Source organism: Eulemur rufifrons, chromosome 27 (assembly GCF_041146395.1).
Source record: "Eulemur rufifrons isolate Redbay chromosome 27, OSU_ERuf_1, whole genome shotgun sequence".
Classification (NCBI taxonomy): Eukaryota; Metazoa; Chordata; class Mammalia; order Primates; family Lemuridae; genus Eulemur; species Eulemur rufifrons.
The window spans coordinates 12,686,395-12,698,699 of record NC_091009.1 but is presented as its reverse complement, the minus strand read 5'-3'; the positions used below and the strand labels follow the sequence as shown (position 1 = coordinate 12,698,699).

The following is a 12,305-nucleotide window of genomic DNA, read 5'->3' as shown; positions in this document are numbered from 1 at the left end:
GGATGAATAAGGCCGAGAGCCTTGCAGCACTGGGCTCCTCATAAATCTGACATGGTGCTCTCCCTAAACAGCTAGAGGGGCCCTCTGTACAGTGAGGCACAAATCCCTGGGCTGCAAAGATCCAATGCTGTCTACAGATGGTACCTGGGCAGCACAGTCTGGCCCAAATGATCTCTGTCACAAGGTAGAATTGTTAACACACTAAAGCAGAAGGACAGCAGTACCCGTTATCCATTTATTACCAGTTAACAATTAAGAAAAACTTCATAAATATATCGACATTCTCATCACAACTGAAAATTCAAACTGCTCTATGTTTGTGTCTAACTAAATATACCTAATATTTAAAGCACACACCAAAAAAAAAAAAAAAATCACTCTGTAGTATGTGTACTTTTCTTCTTTCCAATTTAATTTTAAGCCTGCATCACATAACCAAATTTTACAACCAAGTTCAAACATTAAACAAGAGATTTACCAGCTAAGTGTGCAATTTTTGATTTTGCTGCTACAATAGCCTTTCTTGTTTTTTCCTCCTTTTCAGTTATCTGTTGTCGGAGCTGCTCCTCCTGTGTGGTTCTATCTTGAAGATCCTGACGAAGCCTTGAAAGTTCAGATTGAAGCTGCACAGTCTGTTCTTGAAGATTTCTTGCTTCCAACTCTTTTTCAGACAATGTCTTTTAAAGGAAAACAAAGCATTCACCATAGAATTCAATCAAATCAATACAAACTGCATGTCTGTCATATAAACTGAAAAGGTAACATTAATTTGCTTTTTCTTAGATTAAATTGAAGTACAAACATAAAAAGGTGGTCAAACCAACTAAGTGGACACTTGAAGATACTTAGATACTATTTACAAACATGAGCCATTCAAAGTAAAAAGAAGAAATTTATGCATTCCCACATGATAAGGGAAAGTGTCAGTGGCTAACACATATTTCTTTAGGTATACAGGAAGGAAAGAATTAGGGACTCTACACCTTTTACTGCTCTCATATGAATACCTTTTGCAGATTCTCTACTTGACTCTCAAGTGATTTTGACTTTGTTTCAGCTTGGTTGAGGGTTTCTTTGAGCTCTTGCATTTCCTGGACTGAGACATGCTGTTCCTGATGGTCTCCAGAAGACTGAGCAGAAGTCTCCATGACCTAAGAAGACAAACAGTAATGATACGCCTACGTATTTATATTCAGGAACTCAACTTCTGCAAGTTTATCTAAGGAAATAATCAGAGTTACACAAGGAAATTTTATCCGGAGGGTATTCAAAAATGAATTTTCTATAGAACACTTTTAACGTCCAAAAATAGGGAATTAGTTAAGTAAATTATGGTTTCACATACAACTGAATACTAAACAGCTAATCAAAATGATGATGTATCGTAGATGAATTTTTGACACAGAAATGTATTTTCACAATAATGAGCTTTTCACTTAACTCAAAGTGGAAAAGCAGGACCACAAAAGAACACATGCAAATGATATCATTTCTTTGGGAAAACATTATTACATGTGCAGAAAAGTCTATTAATGTGCTAATAGTGATTAACACTGAAGGGCAAGAATTTTGGATATTTTTCTTTATATATTTTCTAATCCAACATAGGGTAAATATGTAATTAAGTCAACATACAAATTCTTTATTTTTGGGAATTAAAAACAAGATTTAGGTTCAAAATATAATGAAGATATTTGGATTCTTTTTGATAGGCATTTAACAAACAACTTACTTGAAACTATACAAAGTCTGATTAGTCATCATTTTTTGATATATATATAATTTTAATTAGCAATGAGTTATGAGGATGTAGCTTCAAAAGGGGATAGTATTTGAAATGTGAAAACTGAACTAAAATATCTACTATTTACCAAAATTTCTTTTTGAGTTTATAGTGCACTGCAGACATACTAAAAGAACTAATCTTAAACCAAATAAAGATATCATATACATCACACAAGAATTTAGAATCTAAAAACCAGTAATATGCAAGATTACAAAGAAATAAGATTTAAGTTTCATTCTAATTTTTTTTAAAGAAAAGCTTTTCAAAATACCTTATCTTGTTGTGCCTTAAGTTCTTCATATTGAGTCTTGTACCTGCGTCCAATTTTCTTGACTTGAGTAATAGTTTTGACTTTTTCTTGGATATCAATTATTTTGGCATCTAAGTCCTTCTGAATGGTTTCCTTTTCAGTTCTTACTTTATTTAAATCTTCCTTCAGACTCTGAATTAAGTTCTGGTTGTTGGTCAAAGATGCATTTGATCTTTCAAAAATGGAGGAAAGGACAAAGACTAAATATCGAGACTTTTTTCAAATTTTCAAATACTTCAGTGTAAGTTTATATTGTGCTACTTTAGTAAGTTTTTTATTTAAAAATCCTAAAAAAACTCCACACACACTTCAAAAGATAATCACTTAACTTATAAATTTGTGGTCCTTTGGAAAGGCCTTATTACATAGGCTCATGTGCCTATTTTAGAGGTGAGAGAAACTGAGCTACTAGTGGTCAAGTAACATGCACAATTTTACAACATAATCAAGTCATGGTATCTAGACTTTAATTCAGGCTTGCCTGACAGCACACCTACATTCTTTCTACTGTTGTGACTCTTTTTCTGTAACGGGCCAGATAGAGTTAATATGTTAGGCTTTGCAAGCCACATAAAGTCTTTGTCGCATGTTCTTCTTTTTTTATGCAGTGCTTTAAAAATGTAAAAATCATTCTTAGCTTATAGGCTGTACAAACACAAGTCACAGGCAAGATTTGGCCTGCAGGTGTGCTAACCCCTGTACTGTATTATGAATTGAACTTGAAATCAGATGACCTGAATTAAGAGTATGGGCTTAACAACTAACTCTGTACCCTTAGGTAGTCAAGCTTTTTGAATCTTAGCTTCCGCATCTTTAAGACTAAAAAATAATATTTCTCCTAATTAACATATAAGACTACTGCTATGAACAGAGTATATATGACAAAAATTTATAAGCTGTAAAGGATTCATATAAGTGGGAGACATGACATTGACAAATTAGTAAAGTTTAAAAAAGGTAAACCAGGAACATTAATTTTAATATTTAATTTCTTATCTTTAAAGGGGCAAAACTTCAGTATAAGTTCATTTAAGGAAATACGTAATTTAAAAACTACCAGTAGAGTTTCACGAATATAAGCTAACCAAAAAAAGAAAAGAAAAACCTACTTTTTGAAGTTATTTTGACAACTGCTTAGCAAATTAGCTTTAGAATTATACTAAGTAGCTTTTTAAAAAATAAAATATAGAGAAATAATTCTCTACAATGAGAATAATATTCTCATATATATTTTATATATGAAGGCATAATATTATATCGTCATTTGCTTGACTCCACAGAAAAACAGAGGGAAGCCGGACAAAAAGGCTCTAACGCTTTCCATTCTTTCCAAAACTAGGAAGGACTTGGGGAGTCATACAAAGAGTTGAAATAAACTTCAAGATTTCATGTATTATATATGATTTAAGGCTTCTTTCCATATACCTTGCAATTTCAGCTTTAAGTCTTCCAATTTCTTCCGTCAACTGTTGAATACGCTTAGTATGAACTTCCTTTTCAGAAAGGAGTTTCCGATATTCTTCTGTATCTGGATCTTTCTGTTGATTTACTAGATGCTAGAAGATCAAAAAATGCATATTTGGTTTTTAAGGCTTTATGAAACAAATGCGCTATAATAAAATAGTAGAATATCTAATTATGTTTATATTAGGTATCCTGCATGTAAAGTGATCAAGCACAGAACTACAAGATACCAAGATCAAACTAAGATTTAGTTTGTTTAGCCAGAATGGAAGAGGGGGAAAAAAATCAAATGTTATTAACTGCTCATTATTTTTTCATATTTGTGAATATACATTTCAGATTCTTTATAATGAGGCCAAATAAAGGGAAACAAAGAATCTTAAAAGCTCTTAAGTACCTAATTTCATTAAAGTGATGTTTACAACAAAAAAAATGTGCATACTGTATTACAATTTAAACAAACATGAGCATTTTCTAGGTGCCAGGTGCTGGGTGAACTTGTTTACATTTATTTAATTTCCATCACATGACGAGTGGTATTATTTCTTGTGAGAGGTGAAGAACCTTTCACAAATTACATAACTAGTATGTGCAAGGCGTATTTTCAACCTTCTGGTTGACAGAGCTGGAGTTTCTAACCACACTATGCTATATGGTTTCATCTCTCTAAAAAGGTGCCAGAAACAAGTCTTCTTAAAGTGCTTCAATAAACTATATAAATTCCTATTTTCATGTATAAAAGTATCTCAGAGATAAGGACTAAAATTTTGGAATTAGGGGAAATAAATTAACTGCTTCTGGAAAATTAAATGTAACCAAAAATTTTTAAAAAATTGAGTTCTAAGTTTAACATCTGTTGCATATACATGTAACATACTAAGATTTTCACTGATAAAAAACAAAAAAAAATTTCACTAGTTCTTCAAATATTTTTATCCCCTTACATTTTACCCCATTAGTTAAAATCAACATGTATTCTTAGACATGTTTCCAGGCCTAGGAATAGGTATAACTGCATTTACCTGGTTACGTGCTTTCCAACGTTTGACATCCTCTTCTAGTAATTTCTTCTCTGCCTGTAACATACCACTCTTCTCACTCAGCTCAGCATTTGCTTCTTGTAAGGGTAAAATATCTAACTCCAGTTTTCTCACCTGAAAATAGTGTCAATATATTTTTTAACAACTAACGTAAAAATTCATTTATAATATTATTAAAAATAATAATATGCCTCCATTTTTGATTACTAATCTACAAACCTTTGCTTGCATCTGCTGTAGATCCTGTTCTAGTCTCTCCTTTTCTTCTCTTAGCATCTTATTGGTCTCCATAACTACATTCATTGTTTCAGTTTTCTTCATCAGTTCTTCATGCTGAGCCATTGTTTTTGCAGTTACCTAAACATTTCAAACACATATAGACACCAACACTTCATAATAGTTGAAAGGCTACCCTTTCCTACTAGTTCCAATCATCCCTACAACAAAATAGAATTTAAATTTCAACTTTTGAAACTGAAATTTTTGAATGTTTACAATTTTCTATGATGCACGCTAATTGTCAAGAGTTTAAACAAATGCAAGGATAAAAGTAAAAAGACACTACAAATCTCACCAACAAATAACTATATTAACATTAGGTAAAAACATCAATCCAAACCTCTACCTTTCTGTTATTATTGTTTCTTGCTGCACTGAATTTATTAATAGTTCTAAAATAATGTTATTTTAATACTCAGCTTTTTCCCTCGTGTTCAGAAATCCCTCTTCTCTTCTGTCGTTTTGTCACTTTGTACTGAGCAATTTTACTGAATATCTATTGAACTGTGAAGAACTTTTTTTCTTCTCACTGGATATAATTATCCATCTTTTGTATGTGACGTTACTTTCTTCCCCCACTACTTTTAAAGCTATAGCATATTTTGTGGTTGCCATGCTACATTGCTCACACTTGGACAGCTATTATATTATTTTTGATATAATGTGTATTACTTCTTGATTCTTTTCCTCCTATATGTAAGAGTCGGTTTTCCCCTCCGAACTTGTTCATGGGCTATTTTTTAGTATTTGCTTTTCTATAGCCTAAGGGAACAGCAAAGGGAGCAGAAAAGACTGAGACATTATGCTATCTTTGTTAGAAACCTAATTCTGCCCTTCTTTCATTCAAGCGTTAACTCTATTGAATGGGAGGGTCTGTTTATTATTTCCATGGTGGTAAATTTGAATTTGGATTGTTTCTGAACAGGATGAAATTCTGAAACTTTTAACTTCTGCTGAAAACATAAATCCCATAAATCTAATTATTACTTTCCCCTGTTCAATGGTTCCTCCCTTGCTGTCATTTTGACTATTTATTAGTTAAAAGAAGGTAAATATTTTAAGGTCTTAATTTCCTTCCTCTTAGATGTGGGGGTATATTACTATATCTCCTCAGAAGCTTTTGGGTGCTGGTATGGGGTAATCAAGCAAGCTTGTGTTATAAAATCCATTTCATTACAGCACCTTCTTTTCCTTTCTTTGTTAGTTTTCACTGCTTTCTGCTCCTTGGCTGAGAGAGATATATTTGGTAGCAGTTTTATTCTACCATTTTATTCTAGAGCGACTATCCAGATGTATACACAATGACAATTATAATTGAGACAGCTGGAATTTATTAAGTACATACTACAAAGCAGACATGGCTCTAGATGCTTCATGTGCACAAACTCACTTAATCCTCGTTATGATTATCCAAATGTCACAGGAGAGGAAACTAAGAGCAGGGAAGTTAAACAATGTCCCCAAGACCACACAGATGATTGTATGAAGCTAGAATTTGAAACCAGGCATTTGGTTACAGAGCCTTCACACCTAACCACTATACTATACTGTACTTAACAATCATTTAATGAATCTATAAGTCCAGGAAGAATGTTTATTTCAAAGTAAATTTTATGCTATGTTAATTGGTAGAAATGTAAATGAATTGTTCTCTTTTGATTTAACAATTGCTTTCTCAAAGCTTGGTATACATACCTGGACTTTCTCCCTTTCAGCATTTAGACTGTCCTGCAGTTCTTGCAATTCTCTTTCTAGAAGTTCAACCCTTTGTCGATAACGTAGACTCTCAACCTGAGCCACCTCAAACCTAGTTTCAGCAATTTCTTTCTCTCGTCGTATAAATCTACAAGAATATATATGTTAAAATCTTATTTGAATTAAAAAAGCCAACATTTCAAAACTTGGGTAATTTTTAAGATGACGAAAATTACTTTGTTAACTATTTTCATATTTTTCGTTAATAATAAATAAGAGATGCATTTTTATTTTTTTATTAAAGACTTTGGCTGTAAACATGTGTATCTTTAAAATAACCTGAAAGGCATGTAGTTTTTCAAGAGGAGTCTGCTCATATTCTTACTATCAGAATCAACTTTAAAGTCATTTATTTAATATTTCTACCTGTTAAAAGTGACCAATTTGGTGGTTGTGGGTTTGCTGGCCAATAAAAGACAGAATGAGCTTTATATCAAAATTATGTACAATTCCCTTCTCTAATATAGGCATTTCATTTTATAGTTGTTATGACACAGAAATGAAGAATGAAAAACATATTTGATTTACCTGAGAATTTCTAAAATTTGTTCTTGAGATTTTCCTTCTTCACTGAGAGATACATTCAACGGACCTTGTGCACCTTCTTTCATAGAGGCAACTACCTTGTCACTTAGTTTTTCAATCTGATCATGAAGTAATCTGTTTTGTTTCTCTAGATCTTCACAGCGTGAAACACACTTAGAAACTTCATCCTATAAGCCAAGAGGTCTATCATAATAGCAGATCTTTCCAATACACATTAAAAAAAAAAAAACTCTTTCAACTCCCTGGAACATTCTATTACGCTGTATAATAATACCTTTAACATTCTCTCTCTTTCCTCCCAAGATGCTTTACACTCCAACAACTGTGATTCTGCTTTCTGGGTTGTTTCTTCCAAATGCTGACGGATCGATGCCATTTTTGAAACCTGTTCCTTGGCAGCTTGTAGAGCTTCAACATCAGCAGCATGCAGCATCAATTCTCTCTCATACTTATTCTGAGCTTCCACAGCTATTTTAGCCTGTAAGAAATTATTCCCACATTGACATCAAAGATTAAAAATCCATAACGCTAATCAGTACTTTTGGAAAAGACACACACTGCATTTTTAAAAATAAAGTGGCAACAATCTAAATGTAGCAAACAGGAGAATAAAAAATTAATGCTATATCTACTTAAAGAACTTTTAACAATGAAACTTAGAAGACTAGGTATCAATTTGGAATAGACTTTATGAGATAAAAAGCTAAAAATAAGCTATGTGAAATATACACACACACAAACTTCTATTTTTTCTTTTTCTTATTGCTCTGTCACAGGTAGCCTATGAAACACACATAGAAACTTAAAAATAAAGGGAAATGAAAATCATTTATTTGCATATTGAATTATAGATAAATTATTTAATTTTAATTTCCAATGGTATGCTGTGTTTGGCAATAAGCCAAAGATAATTCATTTTTATCAAATTTACTTATGAAGCCTCTTTAACCTGTATTCCATTTTTAAAGCAATCTTGATGTATATGTTACATATACATAAGCAATAAAGAATAGTAACCAATGAACAGCCGTTAACATACCACCCAACTTAAAAATGAGGACATTACCAATAACCTTACATGTATACCTTTCCCGTCCCACCATTTTAATGACTCCCACTCTCCTGAATTGTGTTTTATCACCTCTTAAAACAATTATAGGCCGGGCGCGGTGGCTCACGCCTGTAATCCTAGCTCTCTGGGAGGCCGAGGTGGGCGGATCGTTTGAGCTCAGGAGTTCGAGACCAGCCTGAGCAAGAGCGAGACCCCATCTCTACTAAAAATAGAAAGAAATTATATGGACAGCTAAAAATATATATAGAAAAAATTAGCCGGGCATGGTGGTGCATGCCTGTAGTCCCAGCTACTCGGGAGGCTGAGACAGGAGGATCGCTTGAGCCCAGGAGTTTGAGGTTGCTGTGAGCTAGGCTGACGCCATGGCACTCACTCTAGCCCGGGCAACAGAGTGAGACTCTGTCTCAAAAAAAAAAAAAAAAAAAAAAACAATTATAAAAAGCTTTGTCACACGCATATGCATGTACATATATACACTTAAAATGAGACGTTTTCTATAATTTTATAAAAAGAGTGTACAGAAATCAGTGTAAGCTCAGCAATGCATTAAAAATGTTATCAAAAGGTCCTTATTTGTTGAGGGAACATACCTCTAACCATTTTGTCTGTAATAAAATTTTACAAGATCTACTGAAAGACCAAAATAGTAAAAGAATGTTCACAAATGAAAGCATGTACACGTTTTAGCCTCCTAATCCTGTTTTTCCATTTTTTCCCATTTGTCAAGATTGTTAATGAATATTGTACTATTTACTTTTAGCCTTCATCTATATCTTCAATTTATCTTAGTCTGGGTTCCACAAGAGTGGAAATAATCTTGCATTTTTGTAAGATCTACTTGTCCCCCAAACACATAAATATACTCCAAGAACCATTCTCAGGATCAAAGCTGATTGCTTAATAGCTGGCTATGAACACAACACTTACTTGTTCCTGACAGTCACGTCTGGCTTGCTGTTCATTACTTAAAGCTGTGCTTGCTCTCTGAAGGGCTTCTTGTACTTCATTCTGAACACTGGAAAGTGTTTTCTTCAACTCAGATAACTAAGGAGGAAGATGATTAAACCAGAGTTAACCACAAACTTACTTAGAAAATACTGTGTTGTATTACTGCATTGACGGACAGATTTTTAAAGATCCAATTAGCCCAAAGGACTGCTGCTAAATTTAAAATAGTTATAACCTGATATAATCTACTGTACAGTTATGCAACTCTATATCCACTCCCTAACTAATGTTTGCAAAAGTCAAACCTCAGACATAGGCTTCTAAAAAGCAGCACTAATACCTTCTTCTGTAAAGTAGTCTAAAATTTTCAAAAGGAAATGTATACAGATATACAGGGTAAAACACAAAGCTGAAATTGTTGCCTACATGTTCAATAAATTCTGTTGAAATGATCTGAGTGGTAACTAATGAGCTAGATAAAAGAATTCAAATCCTTACAAGAAAAAAGATAATATGGTTAATAGCTTAATTTACCTGTTGTTCCATGCTCTCTATGGCTTTTCGCTTATCATCCTGAAGTTCTTGTTTTTCCTTTTCCACTTCCATCAACTTCTTTTCCAACTGTGTCTGAAACTCGGCTGACTCTTTTAAACGAACTTCAATATTCTTACGCACTTCTTCTGTCACCTTCGCCATATTACAAAAAGTAGGATACAAAAATTATAAATTTAAAATTATACAATTACTTTCTCCAAATCTAAACTAAATTTGATAAGTACTAAAATTGATGTTTGCCTTATATTAGAAAAAGAATCCATCAAATGTGACTAGAAGATACAAAAACAAGCAAAAACACCATGTAAATCAATAAGCATAATTTACCTCTCAACTTGGCTATTGGCCATTTTTCTCCTTTGAAAGGAAATTTCCATTTCTTACTTTTCCCTCAATCCTCACATCCTCTTGCCAAATCTGCCTACTCTACCACTGAAAGGTATGTTCCTCACATGTTTTCACTGCTTTTCACTGAAAAGCCAACCACAAAAGGAGCTTTTAAAACTGTGGCCCTAGACTACTGGAATAGCCTCCAAATGAATCCTCTAATCTACCAAATTAATTTTCTAAGCAAAAAAAAAAAAAAAAAAAAAAAAAAAAATTCTGGTTTTGACATGTTAAAAAAAAAAAATCAATGGCTCTTAATAAACCTACAGAATATAATTTAACATTACATTAAAAACCTTTCACATTTGGTTCTCAATGACTTTTGTAACTATCCCTCATTCTTTCACTTCACAAACTCAGTACAATAGCCAAACTACAAACTGTTATCATGTGATTCCTTTCTACCTTGGCTGAGGATTCCTACTACATGGAATATTTTTCTACTATATCTAACTATCTAGATGATACCTTCATCCAAGGCTCTGCCACAAGTATCATCTCTCGTGTGAAGCCATGAATTTCCAGGAGACAAATAACTTTCCCTACCTCTCATTTTCCTCAACATTTCATCTGTACCTTTCCTATAGCAATTACATCTTCCCTTGCTTTATGAATTTTGTGTTTTTTATTTTATCTGGCTTGTTAGACTCAAGCACTCTCAGAAGGTAATGGTGATAATGTCAGTCCAATTTATGCCACAGTGCCTTATACATAGCAGGCTCATAATTTATAAAAAGGTTAATAAATGTGTTCAAATTGAATTCAGAATGGTACGTACCTGTTTTTCCTTGTTGAGGGATTCTTCTAAACTAGTAACCATTGCTCGATACTGCTCTACATTACTAGTACTTGTTTTGAGTCTCTCTTTCAAGTCATTCACCTGCTCTTCTGTTTGCCTTAGCTGACTCAGAAGATCATCCACATCCTCTTTGTCACTAGGCTGACCTAAAAGATATAACAGCTCTATTAAAATTCACATTTTAATGGTATTATAGATGACTGTCATCAAAGAGTTTGTGAAATTACAATTAAGGCTCAAATACAGAAGTACTTAACTATCTGGAAAGTTTATTTCATGTTTCAATCCATGCTGAATATCAAAATAAAACAAACAGGTATTTTGTCATGTTACTTCTTCAGAAAGTTCAAATATTTGATACGAGCTATCACAAAAATTAAAAAAGATATTTGGACCAATTTTTGTTATCTAAAATGCATAAAAAAGGCAAAAATTTTAAGTTGAAAAGAATGTACATGGTATCAACAAGGACTATTAGATAATTACATATGTGTGTGTGTGTGTGTGTGTATATATATATCTCCTTTATACATGTATCAGATATCTATGTATCTATATACTGTTTATATACACGTACATAGAGATGCTCCTTGACTTATGATGAGGTGATGTCCTAATAAATCCATTGGAAGTTGAAAATATCCTAAGCTGAGAATGCATTTAATACACCTAACGTATTGAATATCATAGCTTAGCTTAGCCTAGGCTGCCTTGAATGTGCTCAGAACACTTACATTAGCTTACAGTTGGGCAAACTAATCTAATATAAAGTCTATTTTATAATAAAATGTTTAATATCTTATGTACTTTACTGAATACTGTACTGAAGTACAGTTTCTACTGAGTGCGTATAGCTTTTGCACCATCATAAAGTTGAAAAATCTTAAGTTGAACCATCTTAAGTCAGGGACCGTCTATAAACACTTACTATTTTTTCCCTTCCATTAGAAAATAAAACCATGTAGAACTGAAAAACTCAGAAGATACCTTGGTCAGGTGCCCTACATAACTATTTTGAATCTTCAAGACTGCAAATTTATTAATTTAAGCCCAAAACTGAGCTTTACTATATGAAGAGTGAAGGCGTTTTTTTTCTTTTTCGACATCCAAAAAGAATACATATTTACAAAATATATTATAAACCTAATGAAGTACTTCTTTACTTAGTATTGTATCAGTCTTCTCATTTATTTACCTTTACCAGTTCTCTGTGAAGACTGAGAAGCAAGTTGGGCTTCCATATTACCGAGGTGCTGTTTCAACGTAGCAATTTCCCTTTGAGCATTTTTTAATAGTTCTTTTGTGTTAAGATGAAGATTTGCCTCAGTATCTAGCTGTCTTTTTGTATCTAAAAGTTGAACCTA

At 32.9% G+C, this 12,305-nt stretch overlaps 1 protein-coding gene across 2 annotated transcripts in view; it reads right to left on the bottom strand.

Moving 5' to 3' along the window:
* TPR (translocated promoter region, nuclear basket protein) overlaps positions 1–12,305 on the bottom strand; it is a 60,446-nt gene that overhangs the window by 21,518 nt on the left and 26,623 nt on the right. For both annotated transcript variants that reach the window (XM_069459555.1, XM_069459554.1), the window contains exons 21-33: positions 12,137–12,302; positions 10,921–11,087; positions 9,735–9,887; positions 9,180–9,296; positions 7,455–7,658; positions 7,163–7,347; positions 6,575–6,722; positions 4,820–4,957; positions 4,583–4,714; positions 3,522–3,652; positions 2,058–2,268; positions 1,008–1,151; positions 479–677 (exon numbers count right to left, since the gene is read on the bottom strand). In XM_069459555.1, coding sequence (XP_069315656.1) covers positions 479–677; positions 1,008–1,151; positions 2,058–2,268; positions 3,522–3,652; positions 4,583–4,714; positions 4,820–4,957; positions 6,575–6,722; positions 7,163–7,347; positions 7,455–7,658; positions 9,180–9,296; positions 9,735–9,887; positions 10,921–11,087; positions 12,137–12,302 — 2,095 coding nt within the window. The remainder of the gene's footprint in view (positions 1–478; positions 678–1,007; positions 1,152–2,057; positions 2,269–3,521; positions 3,653–4,582; positions 4,715–4,819; positions 4,958–6,574; positions 6,723–7,162; positions 7,348–7,454; positions 7,659–9,179; positions 9,297–9,734; positions 9,888–10,920; positions 11,088–12,136; positions 12,303–12,305) is intronic.